General features: G+C 45.0%; 1 protein-coding gene across 5 annotated transcripts in view; it reads left to right on the top strand.

The window, feature by feature from the left end:
* Positions 1-16626, top strand: part of SPG7 (SPG7 matrix AAA peptidase subunit, paraplegin) — a 42068-nt gene that overhangs the window by 16220 nt on the left and 9222 nt on the right. For all 5 annotated transcript variants that reach the window (XM_056360365.1, XM_056360366.1, XM_056360367.1 and 2 more), the window contains 9 exons: positions 617-867; positions 1878-2017; positions 4627-4729; positions 6253-6378; positions 6701-6863; positions 7635-7808; positions 13605-13729; positions 14931-15033; positions 16061-16171. In XM_056360365.1, coding sequence (XP_056216340.1) covers positions 617-867; positions 1878-2017; positions 4627-4729; positions 6253-6378; positions 6701-6863; positions 7635-7808; positions 13605-13729; positions 14931-15033; positions 16061-16171 — 1296 coding nt within the window. The remainder of the gene's footprint in view (positions 1-616; positions 868-1877; positions 2018-4626; positions 4730-6252; positions 6379-6700; positions 6864-7634; positions 7809-13604; positions 13730-14930; positions 15034-16060; positions 16172-16626) is intronic.

The following is a 16626-nucleotide window of genomic DNA, read 5'->3' as shown; positions in this document are numbered from 1 at the left end:
GAGTGAGGGGCTTTCTTTGGCTCACTGATGCTTCAGTTCCTCTAACTGGAAGTCAAAGAGGTGATCCTCCGTCATCTTTTCCGTAATCTGTGTGCACAGTGCCTCACTGTGTGGCTTTTGGGGTATTGGGGAACAGCTGAATATAGCTGCAGCAATGTGATGCAAGCAGATTTTTTGCTGGCTAGCAGGATGCAAAATGTGCTTCATTTCAGGTAGCTGTTAAGTTTCCATCTGAGTGCTTGCACTTTCATAAGCAGGCTTTTGACTTGGTGCTGTTTCATGTGTACAGCTGAGGCCCTGTGGTCGGACAGTCTAGAAGCCAGAAAGGTCTGGGAATGTCACGCAATCCAAAAAACTGACACACTTGCATAACCTTGGGCAAGTCACACTACCTCCTTTGTGAGCCAAGCCAGAAAATTGCCCATGCAATGTAAGTTAGGTACTGCTTCTGAGTCTAGTCCTTCAGGAGAAACCAAACGTGCAAGGAAACAAAAAAACCCCAAAAGGTACTATTGTTTGATCTTTGTCATTTAATTGTCCTTTCTTTGGGTCAGAAAGCTTCATAATTACATGCTCATGTCTGTTTTTTTTCTCTGGTATCTTGTTTTTTCTAAAGAGGATGAAAAGCGCAGGAAAAGGGAACATCAGATGCATCTTGAACGCTTACGGGCACTTCTCATCATAACTTTCGTAGTGCTGATGCTTCGATTCATGGTCAGTGAGAACAGAGAAGGGACCAACATTTCCTGGAACTACTTTGTGAATGAGATGCTGGCAAAGGGGGAGGTCCAGAGAATTGAAGTGGTGCCAGAGAGTGATATTGTGGAAATTTATCTGCACCCAGGAGGAACTCCCCATGGACAAGTTGTGAGTGACTTTCTGCAGCTGAATGATTTTAGACTATACTGTTGAAAATAATGTAATTAATGAATACGTATGTTCAGTAATCTAGCTGGTAAATTTGCTCTCCATTAATTTTTGTCTGTCTTGTATTTGAACTTCGGGGCACTTCTGTTACTCACATAAACCTGAAAGCTAAGACTTTAGTTTAAATTGTAAAAATGAAATTTTCTTCCATAATGAACTGGAAGAAAATCCTACCTATATCTGAAAAGCTGGGAAAATTCATTAGCTTCTTCTGCCAGCTCAGCCTGATATGTAAGAAGGTGTCTAGAAGATTGTAAACTCTTATTACTAGATATTGTTTCAAAATTCTCTCCCTATTTGGTTTTTAGGTTTCATGTGTTCTGTCAAACTCCCATCAAACTTCCTTCTTAAATCTTCCAAAATGCAAACAAAGTGAAGTTTGATCATGCACTTACTTCCAAGAGTTGCGACTAAGAGTCATTACAAGCTGGCTTAAGAGATTATTTTAAGATACTGTTCTGGGATACATCCCATTTTGTTCAGTAGCTTATGATCCATTTGCAAACTGCTGGATGAAATAATTTGACAGATACAGAAACGAGATCCAAGAAGTCCAAGTGGAGCACAAGATCCCTCCTTTGCAAAGATGTAGTTTTCCATATGTAATTCAAAACTTTTGTCAGAGCCCAAGGTGTTGGTATAACTGGGTTTATAATACTAATTCTGTCCTTCAGCTTGTCTACAAAGCTGTTGTATCTCCTTGTTTCTAGAGAGCTGAGACTTAGTTCTTGACTTTTATGCTTTCATAAGGTGCTGAAAAGGCTAGAGGTGTTCCCAAGTTCATTTGGGGGCCCTAGTGTCAGTTATCTGCTCATGAGTTCATTGATGCAGTGTCAAAGGGTGTAACATAAGGCTAACTTTTATCCAATTTGTCCACATTGTGCGCTACTTCTCATTGCTGTATCCTTACACTACAGTACTTATATGTGCTTTTGATTGCCTGTCCCCAGAATGTTACCCTGTTGTTCACAATGAGGGTGGCAAACATTGACAAATTTGAAGAGAAGCTGAGAGCTGCGGAGGATGAGCTGAATATTGATGAGAGAGAGAGAATCCCTGTTTCCTACAAACATCCTGGCTTTTATGGAAAGTATGATATAAATTTGTGCTTACTGTTGATCTTACATTGGTTGCACCATCCCTCACTTGGAGGGAAAAGTCACTAAACATTATATAAATACAGAACAAAAAAAAATGGTCTCTGTTTTGGCGCACTTATGCCGTCTTTCAGAAATAGGCATGCTCTAGATGTACCTTAATGTTTTGAAAGTGAGGGTCCTAAGAAGGTGTCTGGAACTGCAGCATGCAGCACACCAGAATGTTTCAGGCCAGTGTCAGCAAGTCTGAGGAAAGTCTGCGTTCTTGCACAGCTGAGCACTTTTTGTCCTTAGAATGAATTATTCAAGTGCAGAGTGTGGTAGAAATCCTGACTCAACAAGTGATGTTACACCCTGGTCTGTGGAGAATGCTGGTGGTGCAGTAAGCCTTCCCCCATTAAAATGCTTCAAGGAAGGCCTGTGGTGGTTGTTCAGCCTGTAAAAATAAACACCTACTTTTGGCCTGCTTCTCCGGCAGCTGTAGATCAGAGGACAGCCTGCACTGGTGCTCGCTCCAGCTGTGTGCCCCATACTGAGCAGAGCAGCTTTGATGCTAGTGTACAAAATCTCAGTGAGAGGAGTACTTCTATTAAACTTTCAGCCTTTTTCTGTTACCTGAAACCATGATTCTTTGCTTAAAGGTTTGAGCTTTTTTTTTTTTTTTTTAATTCTGAAATAAGCTGTAATGAGTGAGAAGAGGGAAGATCTGTCAAAAGATTATAGAGCACTGGCTGGGCTTTATTCTGTGCTTTCATATGGTGTACTAACGTTTTGTGGTCACTTGCTGCTGAGGTGGCTTATTTGCCCTTCTGTAGAGACCAGCAGCTTGTATTTGCAAAACAAGATTTATGGGGTCCTGAGTACAAAACAGACCTGTGAAGCTCTCGCTGGGCTGTGGAAGAAGTCCGCCTCCACCACTGATGGCCATTACACTGATGTAGAGAGATGCTTTCCATAAATGTGTGGAGGGACTCCAGTGTTTGGAGAGCTCTCAACTAATTGCTTCCTGTAAGTACTAACAGATGTAGCGTGCAAGTCCTGTCTGCGAAGTAAAGAAGTCCTGAATCCTGACAACAGATAGCATCATGCCGCTACAGTTACCTGCCGAGATGGCCTGGTCACCTGCTCGTGCACCATGCAGGGTGCGTCATCTGCTTTTAGTAGCTCATAGGGTTTTGGAGCACAGTGGCTTTCCCACTGTAGATAGGAATGGCCAGTGTGTGTAATTCTTCCTCCCAGCCACCTTACCAAAATGTGAAACAAATGTCATGTTCATATATGAATGGATTTTGTCTAATTGTCCTCTGAACATTTACACATTTTTAATACATGTTTTATATGAAGATAAACTTTTTTAATTGATCATATAGTCCGAGACCTTTAGTTGAAATTGAGAGCTTGCCAATATTTCCAAACTTGTGTGAAATGGGAAGAGTAGACTGAAAAGGCAGTCAGCCACCAACACAAGCTGCTTCCCCCGCCCCTGAAAAGAGTTGTTTGGGGTTTTTTTTTTTGAGAGTGATGATAGGCTCTGAAGTCTTTCAGGAGATTTGATGAATGTCTGGAGAAGTCAGAGTCTCTGTCTGGAGTTCGAACCTGTGAGGTGCAGAGCACTTACAGCTTGGTTTCAGTTTACTCTGAGATGTGGGTGCTTGATGTCTCAGAATTAATCCTGTTTGCATAGTTGACAAACTGAAGGTGCCTTTCAGTTTCTGGTGTTGCCTAGGATCTCACTGGGAAGAAACAAATGCAGCTGGATGTATAGCCTATGCCGATGCCCTTGCTTCAGTAAATCATCCCTCTGAGAGATGGAACGCACATTCCTAGTTTAAAGATAAGACACAGAAGTGCAGCAACACCAGATGGATTTCACAGGCATGTGAAGCACAACAGGGTCCCACAATCTCAACATGACATGATCAGTTTTCCTCCTATTGAAAGCATCCTTTGTTCAGAGCTTATGGGATATTTGTCCTCTGCGTGTTTGTCTTGTAACTGTATTAGACCTGCAGTGTCATCTCTGCTCTTAATCTCCCTCCTAATGCAACTGGTATTGCAAAAGATCCAGAAAATGAATAATGAGGGTTGCTGAGAGACTTGACCAGGGAAGGCCAACCAGACAAGGTAGAGCCGCCTCTTAATGGGAGACCTGCACTGGGATTTCTGCCCGGATTATGGAGTTGGAATCTCCCTAGTATTGCCAGGCACAGGTCTCCTGCAGTGAGCTCCCTTTGGATGGACTGCCAGCCTCACCGGATTCTGCTCTGGGTGTGATTTGACTGCCTGAAGGTTTTATAAGCTGAAATGCCTCTGAAGGGGGGTGGTGAGGTCGAATTTCTTCCACAGCTGAAAGCAGTATTTGCAGTGTCCTCTGTTTAACTTTTTAGGTTATGTAATTGTTGGGGTTTGTTGTTTTATATATATATCTGTATCTCAAACCAACCTGTAAAGGTTCTGTTTTCTTAGTCATATCTGCTTATCGTTGCATTTGTAGCCTACATGTCAGGATCTTTAAAATCCTGAAAAAAGCTATGTTGAGTAATATTTACCAAGTTGCAGCCGAACATTTCAATCTGTACTTGTGTTGCTTTTGTCCTTTTAGTGACATCATTTCCCTGATAGTGACACTTGTGGCTGTGTCCATGCTGTGGAGCATCTTCCGCCTTATTAGAGTTGCAAGCCGTGTAGGAGGATTCAACGCTTTTGTGAGTACCCTGGATCTTGATGTTGTTTTGCAGCTTGTGGGTAGCCTTGTCCTCTGCTGGCCAGATCTCCTCCCCTTTCCCCAGCAAGGTCAATGCAGAATGAGAATTAACTGGTGCCAAGGGCTCTCCAGTCTTGAGACATCTTGTGTATCTTCCTGCCCTGATCATCTGACTTAGTTTGTACTGTAACTGGCCTTAGTTGAGGCCCTTTCTTTCCCCAATGGCAGGAAGGGCTGATCTCAGTGCATTTGCAGTCCAGTTTGCTCTGCTGTTTTCAAAGCTTGCTAATGAGTTGCAGCTGCAGATGGTGTTTTTCACTGGGTCCTGCCAATATGCCTCCCATACAGCCAGAAGTAGGAATTGCTGCTTTCTGCAAAATGAGTTCTCAATTTATAAAATATGTTCAGATTCTGGATTTCATTATGTGTTGGCCTGTTCCGCTCATCCACATGCCTCACTTGCAACATCAGTCACATCTCCTCCCCTTTTCCACCCTTGCCTGGATCAGCTGATGAAACTGTAGAAATCAGCCCAGGGTGCATTGCCATTGACCACAGGGATCTGGGGATGAAAATATGGTGAATTCAGTCCCTTTTTGGGTTTTTCCACTCTGTCTCCTCTGCAGTTCTCTTCTGGCTTTGGGATTCTCTTTACACAAAGGGATGCAGCTGCTCAGAGGAGAAGAGTATTTTTAAAGAAGCGTGGAGTAATGAGGGCCTTCAAAACTAGATTCTGTCCTTGCATAAGTGGGAACAGCTAGACCCTGTGTGTTTAACTCTTCATTTGGATAAGCTGACATTTCTGAGGTGTGAGAAGCTATAAACTTCCAATGAAAAAAAAAAAAATCCTGAGTAGCTGTTTTCAGTAGAACATAATGAGCAGTTACAAGTAGGCGTTTAACTAAATTCTTGTTTTGACTGTCACTGTGGCTTAACGCACACCAGGAGGCTGAAATGTGGTGTCTCTTAAATTTGAGAACTTATAGTTCTGTCCTGGGTTGTGTTGCAGTAGAAACTAGTGGCAGCATCAGACAGCGTTGCAGTGTGTCTGTCTATATGCATTTATAAGACAGTATTGGTAATTATTTACCACTGGCAATTATTTGCCATCAATACATATTCCTCAAAACTATACCTGTCCCCCATATATTAAGGATCAGAGCATTTAGAAATTGGGGAGAAGATCCTGAATAAGGTTTTGGACATTCTGCATGTTTTTAATAAGTATCCCTGCCTGTTCTACCTGGAGTTTGGGCTGGATTGTGTTGGGACTATTCCTGAAGGTTTATTCTGTCTCTTCCAAACAAAATGTGGATAAATAAAGTTTGAGTCAACAGTCTGGCAGTGAAGTATTTCCAAAGCAGAAGTTAGTAAAGCACCAACAGATTGCTGGGCATTTTGGTGTTATTTGGTAAGGGTAACTTGTGCTGTGCCATCTCCCAAAGTATAGCAAATAGCTGTTCCAGACTGTTGACGTGTCTATAGTCAGAGCGTGTCTTCAGTACTTGTGCTGTACTTCCACAGAACCAGTTGAAAATGGCTCGTTTCACTATTGTGGATGGGAAATCTGGAAAAGGGATTGGCTTCAAGGATGTAGCGGGAATGCATGAGGCAAAAATGGAAGTCAAAGAATTTGTGGACTATTTAAAGGTATATAAAAGTAGAGCAAAGTGTTTGCTTGCTACCTGTCTTCTGGGATAGATGGGTGACCTGGGGAGGGAGGGTATATTCTTCTCTTCATCCTTCATGATACTGAGCAGCCTCTGTTTAAATTAGCTGACAGCTTTTTATGCTGTAATCAGCATGACTTAATCTATATATTTCCCGTTCTGTAACAGGAATGCAGATGTAGCTGCTCCCATTAGGAGCTCTGAGTTGCTCAGGCTGAAAACAGTATTGGGAGGCTCTGGGAGGCTGTATTCTTGTGCAGATCCTTCAGCTGTGGTCTGACAGAGCTGTATTGTTCTTGCAGAATCCTGATCGTTACCTTCAGCTTGGGGCTAAAGTGCCCAAGGGTGCCTTGTTACTTGGACCACCAGGCTGTGGAAAGACGTTGCTGGCGAAGGCAGTGGCTACAGAAGCACAAGTGCCGTTTTTGGCCATGGCAGGCTCTGAGTTTGTGGAGGTGATAGGAGGTGAGCTCCTCGGGAGGGTGTGGAGGTTACTTGGTCTGTTGTGGAGTTGGAGGGTGCTGGCTGGGCCTCTGCTGAAGGGCAGAATTTTAGTCTTTGCATGGGGAAGATGAGTTGGATACTTCCCCTGAAATGATAAAAGGTTTTTGGTGATAAGAGGGTACTTAATTATGTGGCATCTAAACTGCATGCCCTCTGAATTGTGAGTTGCTTCTTTCTGGGTTACAGCCATGGTTCTTCACCTGAAGCATTATCTCTGACTTCCCTGTACCTATTATTAAAGCCATTGACTGAGGCTTCCTTCCTTGTATAAGAATGCTGATGGATTTTCTGCTGCTCCCTGCTGATGGGGAAAGTATAGCCTCTTTGTGCCTTGGGATTTCCATCTTTCTCCTTTTCTTCCTTCCTCCTCGATCTCTTGAGACCTGACACGGGTCAACGTGCAGGAAAATGCAGAATATTTCTGCTCCTGACCTGTGTAAGGAACAGGAGTTCATGTTAAGAGTTGGGAGCAGAGCTCCTCGTAGAGCAGCTGTAGGACTTCTCTGCAGTTTTAGGAGCTCAGTTAAAAGCCAGCATGCTCCAGGAGGAGCTGTGCCTAAGGACTTAAACCTATGAGTTCTGTGGCTATTTCTTTGTGCTGGGCATGTTGAAAGAGGGAGTCATATACTGAGGGTTTGCCTAGTCAGGTGTCTTGGGGGCCAGTAATGCTGCTCTCCAGCTTTGCTGACAATGTTAGCCACAAGGCTCATTTCTTCTTCCCTTCCCCCGTAGGTCTTGGAGCAGCCAGAGTTCGGAGCCTCTTCAGAGAAGCCCAGGCTCGCGCACCCTGCATAGTGTACATCGATGAAATTGATGCTGTGGGCAAGAAACGCTCAACCAATATATCTGGGTTTGCCAATGCTGAGGAGGAGCAGACCTTAAACCAGCTGCTGGTAGAAATGGATGGTCAGTATTTTTCTCTTGCCTCTCAGCAGCTGGGCCCTTATCACTTTAGAGATCCAACCTGTTGGCCTGTACATCTTTTTCCTGCTTGAACTTGCCATGCCTCTTCAGCATTCTCTTCTTGCTGAAGTAATTAGCATTGCATTGAAACAAATCTCATTCCCCTCTTCCCTGGGGCAAGGCCAGCTTGCACTTGCAGTCTGTTCAGGACTAAACCCAGAACTACAGCTTGGTCATGGTCGTGCTAAAAGGCCACCTGCATGACAAGAGGTAACTGTGTTTCAGACTACTGCTTAGTGGGAGGGGCTGTGGCCCTGAAAGCCAGGATGTCTTGTTCTGCTGTGGACACTGGTGTGACCTTGTTGGCTGGCCTTGCTCTGGTTTCAGGGGTGGTCGTATTGCTCACTTGAAGTGCATTCTTTCTCCCCTTCACCAGCTGCCGCACTGAGTGCGGAGAGGCAGCAGCACCTGCTGTTCAGCACAGGGTTTGTGGAGGTCATGTGCCCAGTACTTTCTTCACTCCGACCCAGGCTTTGCTGCAGAACCCTTAGGAATCTCCTCAAGCAGGAGTCTGAACCCATGTACCCCATCATTAGTCCCCGTTTCTAAAGGTGCTGCCCCATATCTCTCTTCATCTGTCCCCTAGGCAGGACTACTCCAGAGCTGGTGGTGCCTAAGGAAGTAACTGAGTTCAGAACAGATCTCTGAGTATGTGCTATGACTAAGTTGTGGAGATAACCCTCTTGAAATCCAGACATTTATATAGGCTTTTAAGGGTTTGGGGCTAAATCTAGTAAATTTTAAAACCCTGGCACCAGCTGGTTTTGTGATTCTGCCAAAGACCCTGAGTCAGTAGAGTGTAGTGTCACATCCAGAGTGAATTTGCACGAACAGCCACGTGAGCATTCACCTGCTAATGAAATCAACAGAAAATGTGCATTAGAGATCATGGCTGGCAGAGGGCAGCAACCCCAAAGACTCTTACTGTAGTAAATGGCTTCAGTTCTGGAGTACGTTTTCCCACTGGCAGTTGGAGAAGAATTATTTACAGTACTGGGGAACCAAAAGAAAATGAATTGGCAGCAAGGGCACTGCTGTCTGTAGAGGGTAACATTTAGGTCCAGCTGGCCATAAAATGTTATTGGATACTTGCTATATTCAGTTTAAGACAGGTAGTGGTTTAAAGCCTGTTAAGGTTTAAAGTTTAGTTGTCCCAGAGGGACATAAGCAATGTAATAGATCAATTCTCCTGTCCTTCGACTTCTGTGCTGTCTGCCTGACTACAGGAGCCCATATCTAAACTGCAAGAGAGAAGCTTTGCAAGCAAGTCCTGGTCTGATGCCACACTTCTGTGTGGTTTCTGGCTGTACTGTATCTGGAATCGGCCCTTTTCTCAGACGCTTTCACACAAGTGCCAAAAAGAATGATCCTTTGGCTATTCTTAGTCAGAACTCTGTCAGAGCCTGCAGCACTGACCCAACTTGCAATGTTTCTGCTGCTAAATCTTACTACTGCAGAGCAGGGTAAGGAGAAACTACCTGCCTGCCCATCAGGGAGTGTTTGTGTTGGTCTGCTGTTTCGTGGGACAGAGCTGTCTTTTCCCTTGACTGTAGCTGTGACACGTTGTCTCATCACACTCTTCATATGAGAAACTAAAAACCGTCTTGCACTGAAGGCATCTCACTTTCCCCAGACCTTGTTAAAGGAGTTAAAACTGCTTGCTTTTTTCCTGAATGTTTGCAGTGAAATGGCTTGCAGCCCTGCTGAAGTGCATCTTATGGATCAGAGCAGCAAGGCTGCCTTCTGGAGGTTGCCCTGGAGTCAACCCTGTCTTTTCAAGGAGAAAAGCTGGGACTTGTAAAAATGGTTTCAGCGAAGGGTAGATGTTCCTCCATACTGCACACAAGATGATCTGTAATTCTGGATCTCTGCCCTTCCTGCAGAAGGAGGAGAAATGGTAAGCAGGAGCACAGTGTGGTACAGACAGCACAGAGTGGTCCTGCTGTACAGAGACCCTCCAGATCACGCTCTGCTTCAGCAGAGGTGCCGTGAAGGTTTTGAAGGAGAGGAATGAGCTTTAAGTAGGTCCTAAACAACCAGACAGAAATCTGGTTATCAGAGGAACATGCTTGAAACACACAGTGCTCCTCCATAGATAGCAGAGATTACCTTAAATATGTGTATACGGTTCCCTGGGACTTTGCACATGCACTAACTTAGGCAACTTGGCCAAGCACATATACATACTTGCCATGAATATAACCGTTTACAGCTGTATCTGTATAGTAGATGGTCTCAACACAAAAAGGCCAGTACTAACACACAGAACAGCAGTAGTCCTGGCTTGTTTGGTTGGTTTTTTTTTTTTTCCTCTTCTGACAGTTGTAGGGTGAGCTGGCAACAGCTTAATACTGAATTAAATGGAAGCCCATGAGTCTGTTCAGGAATACGTAGTCGGTACAATCCACATCTCTATACTGAAAATGAAAATGTCTGATTTCCTGCAGTCTGTAGAAATGAGGCATGGTTTCTAGAGTGTTTTCTTGGTGAGTCTCAATTCAGAAATTAAGGTACAACTCTCCTGGAAGGGGAGTTTAGAAGGTGAATATTATCCTCAATATGTACTTTAATAGTCCCTTATTTGCTGTGTGCTGCCTAGTTTATTTTTAAATTTGTATTGTCTCATTATTTGTCTCATTATTTATTATATTATGAGGGGCATGTACAAAGTCTCTCATTTTGCTAAGTTTTATCAAACACATACTTAAAAAGTAGCCCAAGGAGTTTACAGTGTCAAATGGGAGACAGCTGGCAAGGACTGGCAGGCTAGTATGAGAAACATGGTCTCACTGTTGACTTGTACTCATCAGCAGTGATCTTGGCACACGTTACTGAAATGTTATCTAACAGAGCATGTTAACTAAACGAACACTGAAGTGTTATATGCATCATGGCAAAATAGTTTTCAGGGTGTTAGTGAATAAGATTTTTTTAGGAGGTTAACAGTTCTACCCAAGCACAGGCAGAGGAGTGTGATGTGTTTGTAGTGAGGAATCCTTGAAATGGAAGGTTAAGAGTTCTGTTTTAGCTGTGTTTAGCTCAAACTGATGGTTGAAGTTCTGCAAGGCAACACCATAGAGTTAGCTATTAATTTGGAAAAAAAAAATCGTGCACAAAAGTAGTTCTGTGAGTCATCGGCAGTGATTGTCAAATTTGTGTGTTCGAATGAGATCACTCTGAGGTGAGGTAGAGGAAGAAAAGGAGGGTTAGAGCTGTATGGGACCTGCTCTGCAGGCTGGAGGAAGGATTGAGGACACCAAGAAAAAAGCCATTATGCTAAGCTGTATGGGATGAATGTGCAGTTTGATACGCTATAATTCTGGTACGCAGATTTTAGAGTAATTGTAGTGCTCTTCTACAAGCGACCTTGGTTTCCTTCGCTCTGACAGCTATGTTCATGTTCTGGCAGCACCAGGAGTCTGGTGGGAGAAGGGGAGGGACTGGAGGGAGCCTGTATGTACAAAAGCTGTTTTTAAAATGAGAGTGACGCATGTACTCCAGTCTTTGTCAAAACAGGTGCCTGGTTTGAATAGTGAATCTTTCCTCACAAGCCGCAAACAAGCCAAAGAGGAATGTGACCCAGATATCTCCTCTGTTCTGAATGCATCTGAGAGGAGCTTGACAGTCCTGGGTTCATCTGTGTTTTGTGAATGAAAACGCAGGACATGTTTTGATAGCAGCTCTTCACCCAAGGTCTTCAGACAAGACCTCTCCCCCCTGATCTGTGCTGTATGCAAGTTTCTGACCCCAAGGCTTCCCTCATGAAGGTGCTCATGTTTCAATGATACTGTTCACAGATGATGTCCAAAAGGCTTTTGAACAAATGGCTGGAGAATTACGCAGTGTAATAATGCGCTTGCCATTTCCAGTGCGCCCTTTTTTCCTTTGAAGTGGCTTCATTTGTAAACATTGTAGATATGACGGCTCTCTTTAGGCTAAATTTTAAAGAGCTGTTTTTCATTTGTTGATGTGACTGAGGGGTTGGTTTCGTAGATTCTCTCTGTTGATCTTTGCCTGTGGAAGCCAAAGCCTGTTACATGCCAGGTGATGTTGCATAGGGGACAGTAGTACGAATCGGAGGCTGCATGTAGATTTCATGGAGCAGTGTTTCGCAGCGCTGGCATACAGGCTTGAGAGCAAGTAGGGCAGAAGCTGATGTGAGGCAGATGCTCTCAGCGGTTCTGGTTTTTTATTTGTTCTAATAGTTAGACCTATTTTAAGAGAGTCTTCCCAGCTGCAAAGCAGATAATGTACTGTACCACCTAATCCTGCCGTGTGAATGAAGCTTGCTATCCCCCAAGTGCCTGCCAGTCTCTGCTTATTTATCACACTCCAAAGTGCAGTGTGATACATGTCTGAAGAATGGTCTGCTTCATCCTCTCCAGGAGCTTATTTAGACAGCATCCTGCAGGGAGGAAGAAGTGAGGTTTGCTATAGCACAAGCTGACAGAGCCAGTCCTCTGACTTACCTGTAACCTTAATCTGTCTGCTGAGCTCTTGTACGCTGACACATTTGGCAGCTCTTCTGGTGGAGCTGGAGAGAGCTGAAGCTCACCCAGCTTACGTGCGTAAAGCTGCCTCTCTGCAGCATGTGACTTGGCAGCAAAGGAAGCACATGGGACTAACGCGTCCTTTCCCTGGGAAGGCTGCTGTATGCCAGGGCTGTTGAATCTGCTGTAAGCAGGTGACTCATACCCAGGGGCCTGCGGGCACCTGGTGGAATGTAATAAATAAGCACTGTGGTTGAGTGATTCAACATGATCTCTGGCTCCCCACCCAGGCAGCACTACCGCCTGCCCCTTTCTGCCCTTCTCCAGCTGCTAGTGCTCTGGCTTCCCCAGGAAGCCCTGCCGGCTTTGATGCCTCCATACTGCAGGCTGCTCTCACGGCTGTAGATTCTGATGCTCCCTTGTTTCAGACATGGAGACAAAACCTTCTCTGGCTGTGGCTTGAGCTAGTGTATGCTAATCATCAGTGCAAAGCTGTTTGGTTGTGTTTTGTCTGCCTACACATTTGTTGTGTGAGTTCTGCAGGGTTGGTCTTTGCACTGGTCTGCAGTATGCCTGGGTGCCTTCTGAGTGATACAAGATGAACGAGAAGACAGAGATCAAATCGTGCTGTAACATGCCCCTTGCTGGGTGGCAAGGCTATGTTCTCTTTGCATTAACCCGAGGTGGTCAGAAGAAAGCCCATCACTTCCCTGGTGGTCTATCTGTGACTGAAGGCTAAAAGTAAACAAAAGCTGAAAGGGTTTTCCACAGAAATATTTGGGAGGGAAAGGCTGTCTCAGCTAGCAAACATTGTTTGTACAACCTGGAGCAAAAGGAGCAGGAGCTGACTTAAGCCTGGGGGTGAGAAGGCATCTCCTAACTCATCAGAATAGAGATTCATTCTGTTGTGGTTTCTAGTTGAAGCAATTTTGAAATGTGGCAAAAGGGGGGGAAGTTTTAAACCAAGGCTTATTAAGTACATGAAAAAGGAATTTGTGAGAGTCTGTAATGACCAGAGGCTGGCCTGGGTGACTTGGGAGGTTCCTTCCTGTCTTGTCCTCTTCAGCTAGGAGCATGCTTTCTCAGTCTCAGCTGCTCCAAAGGATGCGGTAAACACCCTCTGGCTTTGTGATGAAGCTTTGTAAGACATTCTCTGCATCCTGCCCTGCCCCATCCCTTTGTATACTTGCAACACGGTCTCTGTGATGGTGAAAATCTTCACCTTTGGTTTTTGCTTGTTTGTCTACAGGAATGGGGACCACAGATCATGTCATAGTGCTGGCTTCCACCAACCGTGCTGATGTCTTGGATAACGCTTTGATGAGGCCTGGGAGGCTTGACAGGCACATCTTTATCGATCTTCCAACACTCCAGGTATATTCCACCTACTGCCCTGTCCTTACCATAACCCTAATGACTTAAGTGTCCCAGTCCTTGCTGGTAATTCACTGGCCTGGCAATGGCTGAGCTTGGAGAAGACAGAGATGGTAAGCTTCTCTTTGCCCTTATTTATGTGCTCTGAATCAAGGATTTGACGTGCTAAGGCAGTTGCTTGTTTCTCTGAAACAACAACTCGCTGTTTTTAAGTGTCTCTGCTCTGGTAAGAGCTTTGGCAGTGAATTCTTTTGTGAGGTTCTCTTTGCCATGCAGACGTAGAACTATGTGTCTTCTCTCCAGGAAACTGGGAACTACCTAACTGGCAAGTTTGCTTGTGCCAGAGCTTAAATTGTCATGTGCCTTGATCACTATTTGTTCTTTAGGTCTCGCTATCCTTGTAAGGCTTCTCATTTTCCTTTAGGCAGCCTGTTAAGTGACACTCTCTTTCTGAATGCTTTTTTAAATCCATTTACTAGGAGCCTTCCTTGTCCGCTGTGTTGACATTTGTAGCAGAGTTTTGGGAATAGGCTCAGCTGCAGTAAAGATCTGTCTGCTCTGCCAGCACAGGCTCTTCTCCCATCTGTGCTTTACTGTCATCCTCAGAGTTTTCAGTTGAAATACCTTAAATGCCTGATAGAATCTGGCACCGGAAGCTTGAACTGTGCAGCTGCCCTCGAGGAGGAAGGGGGAAAAAACCCTGGCAACTGAGCCCATTGTTATAATCTGGATCTCCTGGACCAGCTGAATGAGTCACTCTTTGGCTACTTGCCAGCCATCATCTCACCCCACCTTCTCTGGGAAATGGTTGCAGGCTAAGCAGCTAGTAGATGGGGGTTTCAGTTTGCAGTGTGTGAGGGAGCAGGTAGAGGTATTTGGAGCTCCTTTCTGCGAGTGCTTTTATGGTAAGAGAAAAGTTAAGACAGATCAGAGTGAAAGTTAGGAGGGGAGAGTCGCCCTGAGAGAGAAAGCAGTGACTCACGGTAAGCCTTCACACATCTGTTCTGAATTTGAGAGCTGGGTGTTTATCAGGGCTCCCGTAGCACTGAAACGCTGTAAGGACAGCCCTGCCCTCTGGTGGCAATGTCACCGTGTCCCCGCTGCCGGAGGTCCGCTCCTCCCCTGCTCCCTGCGACAGGCTGCATTGAAGCTGCCACGTTGTGAGGGCTTGCTGGGCTCAGGTGTTCTGTGTTCTTTACAGGAGAGAAGAGAGATCTTTGAGCAGCACCTGAAGGGTCTTAAACTGATCCAAGATGCCAGCTTCTACTCGCAGCGCCTCGCCGAACTGACTCCAGGCTTCAGTGGTATGATGTGCTGTGCCCTTGCGGGGCTGCTCTGCCTGCTGCTACGCTGGTTCTGCAGTTCAAGCTGGAGTTTCTTGGTTGCTTAGTTTTAACAGTATTTTGGTCTAAAAGGCTTTTTTCTTCAAGTCTTCTCCATCTCTATGGAAATAGTGGGAATCTAACCAGCTCCCTGGTGAGCTCTGATGAGCAATTGTTCATGGCTATTTTCAATCTTCTGAAGCTTCTGGGACTAGCAGGGTGTGGGAGTAGGGAAGAATACGCTTTTATAATGCCTGGGTTCCTAATTCCTAAGGGGAGGAACCACTGCTTATGCTCCTGCCCAAGCTGTTGTGGAGGATGAAATTTTGTGCTTCTGGGGAAAGACTCTTAAGCTGATACATGTAACCGGGAAAGCAATAGGAGGAATGAATAGCAATTATTTTGTTGGTCAGAGTAGAAATTGGACAGCTCTGCCTGGCTCATGTATTGAGCCTGTTTCCAGGGTAGGTCCCTGGGAGTTTGGAACAGTGCTGAGCAAGAGGCTCCAGAGTTCCTGTTTATGTGGAGTTCCTGGAATATCCTTTCTGGGTTTCCCCTCTAACAGGCCCCAGCACACTGCCTCTTCGTGACTTCTTTCAGCAGCCCCCCGCCACCGTCACCCACACACACAAACTCAGAACAGATGTTTTTTCTCTTCCGCACAGAGGTTGTGCAGTTGCTGTATGAACAGTGCAGCAGCCCATGCCAACCCAGACTGCCCACGCCACTCCCCTGTTGCTGAGAGCCAGCCTTGGCTTTAGCCTGTTAATTGATTGCTGAACTCTGTCCTCTGTGTGGCAATGCAGCATTCATTGCCAAGGCTGTTGTATTGTTCAAATCCAACATAAACACCGTGGACTAGGTTTACTCTCTGTTCCCAAGGAACAAAAAAGCGCAGGCTATTTGGCTTCCTTAGGTCCTTCTCCAGATTTGTTCTTGCCTGTTCTGTCCTCTCAGATCTCTGTCACATAACAAATCTGATGTAATTCTTGTAAACTCTTGTCTACAGGAGCTGACATAGCAAATATATGTAACGAGGCTGCTCTTCATGCTGCTAGAGAAGGTCACAAATCCATTGATACTTCAAACTTTGAGTATGCTGTGGAAAGAGTCATTGCCGGTAAGTGATCCAGCCATTTCTGTTGCTGTCTTGCTAGTCTGTACCACGCTTCTTGAGAGATGTCTCAAGTTGAGTGGGTTACATTTGAGGAAGACGGATGGGTCCGAACTGTGCTCTGTCCTGTGGAGCCGTCCTGAAGGCCTTTAGATGCGATAGTCACAGAAAGTTCTCCGAACAGGACCCCGGATGGATCGATCTTCCTGAATCTGCAGGCCACCTGAACCTGTAGCTCAGGGAGGATGGCCAGTAGCAAAACAGTAAAGAGAGAAATTCAAATCTGTATGGCTTTTTTTAGTTTAAAAAGGTTTTGGGGTTTGGTGTGGGGTTTTTTTGAAGAAAAAGAGTGGAAGTATCTCTGGGATTTTCTTGCTGTTCTGGACACCTGCTACATAAACACGAATAGCAAACAGGCTACGCATCCTCAACAGCAAGAAATTAGAGATTTTTCTTTCTGG

This window comes from Falco biarmicus, chromosome 15 (assembly GCF_023638135.1).
Source record: "Falco biarmicus isolate bFalBia1 chromosome 15, bFalBia1.pri, whole genome shotgun sequence".
In the NCBI taxonomy this organism is placed as follows: Eukaryota; Metazoa; Chordata; class Aves; order Falconiformes; family Falconidae; genus Falco; species Falco biarmicus.
This window is presented reverse-complemented; position numbering and strand designations above follow the sequence as displayed.